Raw genomic sequence first — 11,032 nt, forward strand, 5'->3', positions numbered from 1 at the left:
CCAATTTTTAAGAATTTAAAGTTAAAAATCACTAATCAAAATTACTTTCAAAATAAGTCAAAAACATGATTCTGAAACTGGCACCTTATTATTATGGCACCTTTTTATTACCTTCAAGACTCTAATTTTGAATTGAAATAAAAAATATTCTTTTTTTGTTTAAAACATAAACTTTTTTATAATAAAAAACTGGGTACTTGTTTAAAATTTATTAAAAAAATATTAAACCATGTAAAGTATTTCTGAAATTATATTAATTTTTAAATAAACCAAGGCAAACTCAAGGACGAGATCAAGCATTTTTAAAATGATTCTAGAAAGTTATTTAAATTTCTTTACAAGTTTAATTGTTGAAAAAATATATAATGTTAGTGACTTAGACGGGAAAGTTGTTAATTTATTACTTGCATTTCTTAATTACAAAAAAGAAAAATCATTTTATATCATTATTAAAAAGTAGTATTTTACACAATTTTTAAAAACTTACCTCCATATCCTTATTTTTAATCACAAAAATTTTTTTTGTCTTATTTTATTTAATTTTGAAAAGAGAGAAAAAGTGTTCTTCACATTGCACTTTTATTTTTCTGTATTATATACTGCAAAAATCTGTTAATAAACTGTAACTACACTGTAAAAAAAGAGAGTTAAATTTTAACTTCCCAGGGGATTCTATAAAAGTCGCACCCATTGGGGAGTTAATGCCAGGGGAGTTAAATAAAGAGAGTTAAAACTTCACATCCAAATGCTAACTCCCCAATGAAAAAATAACTCGCGCGGGTCTTGAATGAAGGGAGTTAGAATTTAACTTTCTTTTGGAGTTGATTTTTAACTCGAAAAATTTCACTCCAAACTCCCGAGTCCGTTAACTCCCTAAATTTTTTACAGTATATATATGTATACTCAAGTATAAAATAGACTACCAATGCAACACTCTCTCTCTCTCTCTCTCTCTGCTCACTGGTCACTTAATAGACTGCCTACTGGTTGAAAGAAACCCTACAAACAATAGGCTAGGTACTCGAGCAGGCCTTTCGTTTCTCTTTAAATTTTATATATATATATATATCTTTTAAATATCTTTCTGTCTTCTTTTTCCAAATAAATAACATAAATCGGTCCCTGTTTATAACGCAGAAAATCTAACGCTATTGCTTTCTTCCACTTTCTAAATAGAAATAACATAAATCGGTCTCTGTTTATAACGCAGAAAATCTAACGCTATTGCTTTCTTTCTCTTTCGAGGATAAGTAACATGAGACTGTCTCTCTTTACCTAATTTGCATATCTACTCGTTTCATATTAAGGATTTATTTATACTATTGTTCAATTCATCTCCCTCCGTTTTTAATAATAGTTTTCAAAGTTTAGTAAACTGTTCTTTATTTTATCTCCCTCCGTTTTTAAGGTTAACTAAACCGTTCTTTATTTTATCTCCCTCCGTTTTTAATAATTCATCATTGTTTTTCTAAAAATTCACTGTCTTATCAATTTTTATTTTAATGAACCAGTCGTTTAAAGACAAATTTGTTTCTGTAATTGTTCTGCTTTAAGTATTTATTACATCATCTCTTACTATGAACTCTTTTTTTTTATTGACAAATAATCTAAACATTTGAATCGTTTAATTTCATTTCGTTAAAATAATCGTTTATTATAAATGTACTTAGAGAAATTCGAAAGTTAATTTATTTATCGTATAATTTGGTTAAATCTTTCTGGGATTCTATTTGTCAAGAAATATCAAAATTATCAAACTGTCGTATATATTTTTGCATTGTAAAAACTTTTTCGTATAAATTCTTACATATATAAATACACACACATATATATATATATATATATATATTGTGACGTATTAATTTTAACTCATTTAATTTTAAGCTAAAAGTTCTGCTTACGTCAGGCAAAATCTGACGCTTTCAACAATAATAATTTGAGAAATTTAATTTAATAAATTTCGCCGTCAGGCGCCAATTAATTTTTAAAGATAATTAATAAACTTTTACTCGACTAATGACAAAACAACTCCTCCGAATTTACTCTCTCACCCAGAGGAAATTCTGCTCGAACGATTGGCAAGCAGAAAATACCAACGGCGAGACACGACTGGCACAAGACTGGTAAACGACTTACCCACGACGACTCGGCTCAATTTGTTACTCCAGTTGAGTTTCCTGGTCTCGTTTCCTTGGTCTCACTGACGTCCGATGGTAATCCGTGAGGGGACTTTGGGAAGGAAAACACAAGAAATCTCAACTTATTTTCACTATAAACTTTAGTATTTATTTGTAATAAAATATTTGAACTTCACGTTCCACTCTCAACACTCGAAAGTTACGGCTCGAACAACAAGGTTTCTCTCAAACAAAAAAAACAACGATCAAAATTGTGTCAACTGCGAAGGATTTGTATACCGGCGCGGCAAGACAATTTTTCCACAATGGTGGCGAAAGCATTCGACACCTGTAGCGTCTCGAATTTTCCTCACATGGCTCCTCTTCTTCTTCTCGTTCTCTGAAAATAGTACTGGCCCCGCCATCTATCACTTTCTCCGGTAGCCAGCCGCGCGACCCACTTTCGCTACTTCTAGTAGGTCAGCCGGCGGTACTGGTTTTCTCTAATTACCATTGATCACTGGGCCTGTTGATTCGGGGCTTTTTCCGACGGATGGCGCGACGATTCAGAATTTTCGACAAGAATTTGACAAGTGAAAATTTACATCGTCACAATCCCCTCCCCATGACCGGTACTATTTTATATAGGACCGTCATCCTTATGATGATTATAGTACTGCTGATGGCTCTCCTACTCTTCCTGGCTCTTCCTCTTTATCTGGCTCTCTTATTTTGTCTGGCTCTTCCTCTCTCTGGCTCTATTACTCTCTCTGGCTCTGCTACTCTTTCTGGCTCTTCTACTCTCTCTGGCTCTTCGATTCTTTAGTTAATTCTTTCTTCTGTCTCCTCTCATCCAACAACTGTCGAACTGCCAAGTCAATTGTTGACGCTGGGAGTCCTGCCAACGCTTTCGTTAGTTGGAGGATTTTCTCCACCAAGTCCTCTTCTTCCTCCTCCACTTCGGCGCTTGGTTGGGCACCGCTGGCTACCTGGTCTACAATTGGTTCTGGCTCGGGGATTTCCATCTCGTTGGTTGGTACTTCTGCCTCTATTTCTCCTTCGGCTCCATCGTGGTAATCTGACTCCGATGAGATCTCGCTATACGACTCGTTTCTTTCTTCCGCTTCTCTGGTCTCCAACACTGGAACGTGATCTTCCATGTCGTTCTCTCTATACCACACGATACCTGCGTGGCGACGGTACGCCTCTGCACATCTTGGGCAATTCTTGACGGTGGTGTACCTGCGCCCGCAATTACTGCAAAAGTTGCACGTTACCGGTTCTGGACAATCCACTGCCCGGTGTCCCCTTTGCCAACAGTTAAAGCAACTGTATGGTGGTGGGTCTAGTTCTTCGGACGTTGGGATCTCTTTGAGTCCCCCAAAAATCACACCAGTCTTCCTAGTCCTCCAGGCGTGTTTCTCTTCAGGGTCTCTTCTTCTCTCGCTCGTTCCTGGGTATTCCTTCGGTCTGGCGCCAGTCCCTTCTACTCGTCGTACTGGTGTACCTGGGTGTGGTGAGTGCGATCTTTGGGCTCGTTTCGCCGGTTCCTGGCTCTCGATGTCCTCTTTCCTCATTACGTGTTGTTTGCGTCTTTCTCTTTCTCTACGTTGCTTGGCTCGAATTTTCTCTAGGGCCACTGATGTTAGTGGCTCCAGGTTCTGTACGAACCGTTCCAGTTCAAATTCGGCAAGGCGGCTCTCGTATTCCTCCATGCTTTCTCCTACTTTCCTGTCGGCGGGCCAGCGATAGGGCACTACTACCTCTGCACCATCGGGCCTACCTCCTTTCACGGCTCTTGGTTTCACTAAGTTCTCTAGGCCACTTAGTTCGGCCCAATCATTCGGGTCGGTAACCGGCTCGAATTTCCCTCCAACGGCCCCTTCTTCTTCTCCATTGCCTCTTGCTTTCGGCTCCTCTTCAGGTGAAGTTGTTTGGGCTCTCAGCGGCTCTTCTGTTACCCGTTCTATTATGGGGAACGACAAGTATGATGGGCGTTCTCTCACCACATCCCCTATGTCGAATTCTGGGAACGGTTGATGCCTTGACTGTGGGCGTCCACGTCTCTCCATCCTGGCTCTTTCACGTCCTAGTTCCTCGGGCTGGCGACCACCTCTTTCTCTGGCTCGTCGGCTTCCCGGTGGGGTGTACGGCATGGCTCTTTTCTTCTTCTTTCTCTCGATACTCCTCCTCTCTACTCGGCTCTTCGTTCGATCTAAAACAATATGGTTAATGTACAACAAGAACAATAGTGATTTACAACGGTGGGTTAGGTAAGTATGGTTTCAGGTCGGTTATGTGGACTTTAGGTACTCGGCGGCTCTGTTCGTCTCGTAAGATGAAAACAGTTGGCGATAAGACCTCAATGATCTCATATGGACCTTCGTATTTCGGTGCCAATTTAGTCGCGAACTTTTGTGCCCCACTGGACAATTTATGACTTTTTCGCAACACTAAATCTCCTACTTTGAAAGTTATGTCTCTCCTACCTTTATCATAATACTTAGTTTGTCTCGCCCGTTCTTTATCAATATGTCTGGCTACTATGTCTCTTAACGCGTCTAATCTCTTTATTCGGTCTACCCAATCCGCCGGCTCTATCCTAACTATTTCTCTCTTGTTCTCTATTTCTCTTCGCAGGCTCTTTACTGGCTTTGGATGTCTTCCATAATTCAGGAACGCAGGAGACGTTTTGGTCGCCGCCTGTGTCGCTGTGTTCACCGCATGACGGAACTCATGCACATGAATATCCCAATTCCTATGATCAGCACCAATGAAGGTGGAGATCATCGTTTTAAGAGTCCTGTTGCTTCGTTCGACTGGGTTGGCTTGTGGATGGTAAGGAGGGGTCGTGATGTGTTTGACTCCATATTCCTCAAGTACTGACTTGAGTAGTTTGTTGTCAAATTCCTTGCCGTTGTCGGTTAGCAAGTACTCTGGCGTTTCCCATCTAAATAGGACCAACTCCTCGAATGCTCTGGCTACCGACTTACCATCCGCTGACCTCAGTGGCTTCACCTCTATCCACCTCGAGAACAAGTCCTGGAACACCACCAAGTACTTACAATGACTCTTACTTGGTGGAAACTCCATTGTATCTGCGGCTACTACGGCCCAGGGCCTCTCGACAATTCTTTGGCCCATCAGTCCGACTGGTCCGGCTTGAGATACTTTATGTATTTGGCATTGAAGACAGTGTGTCACATAATTGTGCACATCGTTCCAAATACCTGGCCAGTAGTACTCTCGTGCTATCCGATCATAAGTTTTCTCAATCCCCAAGTGTCCGGCTGATGCTTGGGCATGTCCGTCTTCCATAACTCTCGCTCGATATTCTTTTGGCACAACCAGCTTCCAACCGTCTTCATCTCCGTTTATCGGCAATAAAAGTGGGTCACTTCTATGACGATATAGGTTTTCGTTCTCGACGATCCACCCTGGAAACCTCTGAGGATGCTGGCTCACTAACTCTCGGCGTTTGAGGTACCACTGATCCTCAATGGATTCAAACGCGGCTACTAACTCTTCTTCGTCTTCTTGAAGCCTGGACAATGCATCAGGGACATGATGTTGTGCACCTCGTCTGTGAACTATGTCGAAGTCCCATTGCTGCATTTCCAAGGCCCATCTGGCTAAACGGCCTGTAGGATCTTTTAGGTTCCTGAGCCATTTTAGGGCACTGTGATCCGTAATCACATGGAATTTGTACCCTTCAATGTACGGCCTGAACTTCTTGATCGACCACAATAATGACAGACACTCTTTTTCTGTCACACTGTAGTTTCTCTCTGGCTCCGTCAAGACTCGGCTGATGTAAACTATTGGATGCTCTCCGTCTTCAAACTCTTGCGTCAGTACGGCTCCAATGGCATAGTTGCTGGCGTCACACTGAATTGTGAACTTCTTCGTGAAGTCAGGTCGGGCTAAGACTGGCGCAGATGTCAGCTTCTGTTTAAGCTGTTCAAACGCTTCTTGTTGCTCGTCCTCCCACTCCCACGTCCGGCCCTTATGTAGCAACTTCAACAGTGGTAATTTGATTTCACTGTCGTTTGGGATAAAACGAGAATACCACCCGACCATGCCCAAGAAACGTCTAAGTTGTCTCACGTTCTTCGGCTCTGGATAGTTTCTCACCGGCTCTGTCTTATTCGGGTCTGGCCTCAAACCTTCTCTGTCCAATAAGTAACCCAGATAAGTCACTTCGGAACACCCGAACTCACACTTATCTGGATTCACTATCAATTTCGCCATGTTCAATTTCTTGAGGACGAACTCCAACCACTTAGCATGTTCTTCGAAAGTGTCTGTGACTACTATTATGTCGTCCAGATAACCGAAGACATGCGGCTCTACTTTCGGCCCCAGTAATGCGTCGATTAGACGTTGAAACGTCATCGGCGCGTTCATAAGTCCAAAAGGCATCCGGCGAAACTGCCACAGTCCTGACCCAGGTATGGCAAAAGCGGTATATTTCTTACTCTCTTCGGCCATTGGTATTTGGTGATATGCCAGTTTGAGATCTACCTTCGACAAATATCTGGCTTTTCGGAGCTTATCCAAAATATAATCAATGGATGGCAGTGGATACCCATCTTTGATCGTAACTTTGTTGACATCTCTGTAGTCATTACACTGTCGAAAGTCGTTCTCTCCTCTTCTCGTTATTATTGGCGCGCTCCTCCAACGGCTGGCAGATGGCTCGATGATCCCTAGCTTGTACAGTTTGGCAGCATTACCTTGGGCCCAGGTTAACATGGCTGGCGACATCCGTCTGATGCCATGTTGTACTGGCGTTTCGTCCGTAACACGTATATGATGTTCCGTCAAGTCTGTCATTCCGTGTTCTTCTGACTCTGGCAATACCCATTTGTCTACTAGGGCTTGAATGATACTCTTTTGTTCGTCATCGAGTGCGGAAATACCGGCGCATTCGGCGAATATTAGTTGTTCGTCCTCTTCTCTCTCTTTTGGCCCAAACTCATGCCATTCTCCTCTAAAAACTCTCCACAGTCCTTCTTTAAGCTTCACTTCCATGTCCCAGGCCTTACAGAAGTCGATGCCCAAGATGATGTCCTGAGTCAAAGTACTCATTACTTTGACTGCGAATCCTTGTGCGTAACCGTCGACCACTATGTTAAGGTCCAGGATACCGGCTGTTTCTGTGATACCTCCTGTTGCACTTCTTACAACTGTACCACATGGCTTAATTCGGCTTTTAAATGGCTCTGCGACTCTGATGTTAATTACTGAAATCATAGCACCAGGATCGAAGAGTGCCTCGTAATGTTGGTCGCCGATAGTCATGTCGAAGAAGTATCTGTTCTCCGTTCTAGATCCGTCGATGTCCTCTTCATTACTTAAGTTCGGGTCAGCTGTGACTCTCACAGCCTCTCCCCTCCCCTGGACTATAGGTACCGGGATCACATCCGTACCTTTTGTCCCACACTCTTCGGCCATTTTCTCTGTTTCGTTTCGGTAGAGTAAGCTCTCCTCACTCGACCGCTCTTGTTTAATTTCTGGCATAAATTTGAACGCTTTGTCCTCTGTTAGGTCGTCCTTACCTATGACTGGCTCTAAGTTTTTCTCCACTTCTTCTCCTCTCTCTAATTCTAATTCTCGCTCAGTTTTTACCCAACTACAACTAGGCGCGAATTTGTCTCTACACTCGTTATTTCTTTCTACCCTACATGGCTCAAAAATCTCGGCTCTCATCTCTACTATACTCGGCTCATTAAATTCGGCTCTACATTTTCCCCACTACTACTTAACCTCTGACTTAGATCGCTCTCGGCTTCGGACTCACTCGTAGAGTCATCTAAGAACGATCTTCGGCTCTCCCCCACTCTTCTTCCTACTCTACTTCCTTTATCCGCTTTTCTGCGGTTTTTCCTGTCCGGTTGTTCATTGTCCTTACTGCTACAACTACATCTACTATTTACACGGCTCTCTTCACTACCAGCTCTCCATTTCGTGGCACTCTTTGTTGAGTTACACTGTCTTCATTCACACTACGTCGGCTTGACTGGCTTCTAGGGGCGGGTGTGGGCCTCACTCTATCATTAGTATGATGTGAGTGCGAGGTCTCGGCTACTGGAGTTTTGGCATGTGGGGAAACTATGCGCGATTGTTGGTGGTGGGTCAATTGGTACCCATCCGCAATCTCGGCCCTACATTGGCTTTGCTGTAACTCCCACACTCCCATAGAATACTGACGATCCATTTTCTCGGCGTACTCCATAATCTTCCTTATTTCTGGCGACAAACCTAAACGCGCAACTGAATCTCGAAGGCTCTGGACATTCGGAGCCATTGTGGCTGAGGTGATGGTGTGCGGCGATGTCATGACAGTGCTTGTTGTCATACTTAATTGAGCACTGGTAGTGGTGGGAGAAACTGTCGTCATACTGGCTGTTGACATGACTGGTGGTGGGGGTGTGTAATTTGGTGTGGACATAACGTTGGTCGGACTAGGTCTACTGTACGGTGTTCCAATTTCCGATTTACTTCCCCCACTCCCGAGAGTTTTCCTGTCACAAATCCGCTCAAAAATCTGGCTCGCCCCACTGTCGGATTCATCATTATCCCCCGATGACAACTGGCCACCCCTTTGTCGCGTAACAAAACGAAACGGGCTAGATTCTGGCTCTGGGAAGGCTTCCAATAAAAAGATTTTATCGGAATTTCCAAGGTCATACCGGTCGCTAAATGGCACATCGACTTCCTCACTTAGGGCTAATCTCATCTCGGCCCTCAACAGTCTCTCTCTTAAGACTTGCGACGTTCCACTGATACACAGTTGGTGTCTCAGTAGGCTCGTCACGACTTGTCCTACTTGCATGGCGCTAATTATTTCCCATGCTTGGCTAACGCGTGGAATTTTAATTAACTCGCGCATGCGCCTCTTGTAGTCCCCCATCTCGCTGATTGCCTTTGCCAAAAAAAAAATCAAAGAAATTTTCTAAGTTCGAAAATTTTAAATTTTTAGGGGGGTGCACAATTAGTATACACGGCCCTGTGCTGTCTTGAAAGCAACGACGTACCTACTCAAGGAGGGCCCCCTTTTAAATTTTTCTTTTTCTGGCAGACTGGTGACTCGACTTTCTTTCTGTCTCTTCTTCTCGTTCTCTCTCTGGTGTGTAGCCGCTATTACTACTACTACTGGGCCACTCTTTCCTGGCGCGCGCAACTTTCTCTCGGCTGTCGAAATTTTTAAATATCCCGGCGCGTCGTTTCTCTCGAACGTCCGGCGCACTATTTACAGTCACGTGACTAATTCGAATTTTATTTCCGGTCTAACATGTGCTCGGCATAAAATTTTGGGGAAAATTTTTGATTTTGCACAAGTTTTTGGGGAATTTTACTCGGAATTTTCTCACAAAACTGGCTTTCGACAAACAAAAAAAAATTTTAATTGTTGAGTTTAATTTTTATCGCGGCAGGAAATTTTTATGGTCTCAAAAGAAAAAGGAAATTCTTCAAATTACATGGCAAAGGCACTCTACAATTTTAATTTGTACGATTTTTGGCAATAATTTACTCATAAATTATGACTGAATAAATTTTGAGCCTTAGCAAAATAAATTAATAAACAATTTGGCAAATGGAAATTTTGAATTTTCTTGACAAGAACAACTAATCTTGCCTGACTATGTAAATTTTGAAAATTCAAAACTCTGGCAATATAATTATAATAATACACAAAGAAAATGTTCTGGCAATCAATAAATTTTAGTCGTGTCTCGGTTCGAGCCTGGCCCCACGTTGGGCGCCAAATTTTGTGACGTATAAATTTTAACTCATTTAATTTTAAGCTAAAAGTTCTGCTTACGTCAGGCAAAATCTGACGCTTTCAACAATAATAATTTGAGAAATTTAATTTAATAAATTTCGCCGTCAGGCGCCAATTAATTTTTAAAGATAATTAATAAACTTTTACTCGACTAATGACAAAACAACTCCTCCGAATTTACTCTCTCACCCAGAGGAAATTCTGCTCGAACGATTGGCAAGCAGAAAATACCAACGGCGAGACACGACTGGCACAAGACTGGTAAACGACTTACCCACGACGACTCGGCTCAATTTGTTACTCCAGTTGAGTTTCCTGGTCTCGTTTCCTTGGTCTCACTGACGTCCGATGGTAATCCGTGAGGGGACTTTGGGAAGGAAAACACAAGAAATCTCAACTTATTTTCACTATAAACTTTAGTATTTATTTGTAATAAAATATTTGAACTTCACGTTCCACTCTCAACACTCGAAAGTTACGGCTCGAACAACAAGGTTTCTCTCAAACAAAAAAAACAACGATCAAAATTGTGTCAACTGCGAAGGATTTGTATACCGGCGCGGCAAGACAATTTTTCCACAATGGTGGCGAAAGCATTCGACACCTGTAGCGTCTCGAATTTTCCTCACATGGCTCCTCTTCTTCTTCTCGTTCTCTGAAAATAGTACTGGCCCCGCCATCTATCACTTTCTCCGGTAGCCAGCCGCGCGACCCACTTTCGCTACTTCTAGTAGGTCAGCCGGCGGTACTGGTTTTCTCTAATTACCATTGATCACTGGGCCTGTTGATTCGGGGCTTTTTCCGACGGATGGCGCGACGATTCAGAATTTTCGACAAGAATTTGACAAGTGAAAATTTACATCGTCACAATATATATATATATATATATATAGGGCATTCTTTCTGAACAGGAGACCCCTATCCATCCAAAAATAAATTTGACCTAGAGAGTTATATTTGGTATTAAAATTTAGCTCTTTGTGTCTACTTTTGAATGCAAAGTGGCCAAACACGAAATTCAAGATGGCTGACATAATATGGCTGAAAATGTAATTAGAATTCATAAAATTTATTTTAAATTCCTATGCCAAAAAGATTTATTTTGACGGAAAAAGTTGTACGAGGT

The 11,032-nt window shown here is 42.1% G+C and overlaps 1 protein-coding gene across 1 annotated transcript; it reads right to left on the minus strand.

The window, feature by feature from the left end:
• Positions 1–2,005: 2,005 nt before the first annotated feature.
• Positions 2,006–10,792, minus strand: LOC122506284. The gene is made up of 2 exons (XM_043618379.1): positions 10,181–10,792; positions 2,006–4,332 (listed from the first exon to the last, which is right to left on the minus strand). The coding sequence occupies exon 2, from the start codon at positions 4,271–4,273 to the stop codon at positions 2,915–2,917; it is 1,359 nt and encodes a 452-aa protein (XP_043474314.1). The 5' UTR covers positions 4,274–4,332; positions 10,181–10,792; the 3' UTR covers positions 2,006–2,914.
• Positions 10,793–11,032: the final 240 nt, after the last annotated feature.

This window comes from Leptopilina heterotoma, unplaced genomic scaffold (genome assembly GCF_015476425.1).
Source record: "Leptopilina heterotoma isolate Lh14 unplaced genomic scaffold, ASM1547642v1 Lhet_402, whole genome shotgun sequence".
NCBI classification, from domain to species: Eukaryota; Metazoa; Arthropoda; class Insecta; order Hymenoptera; family Figitidae; genus Leptopilina; species Leptopilina heterotoma.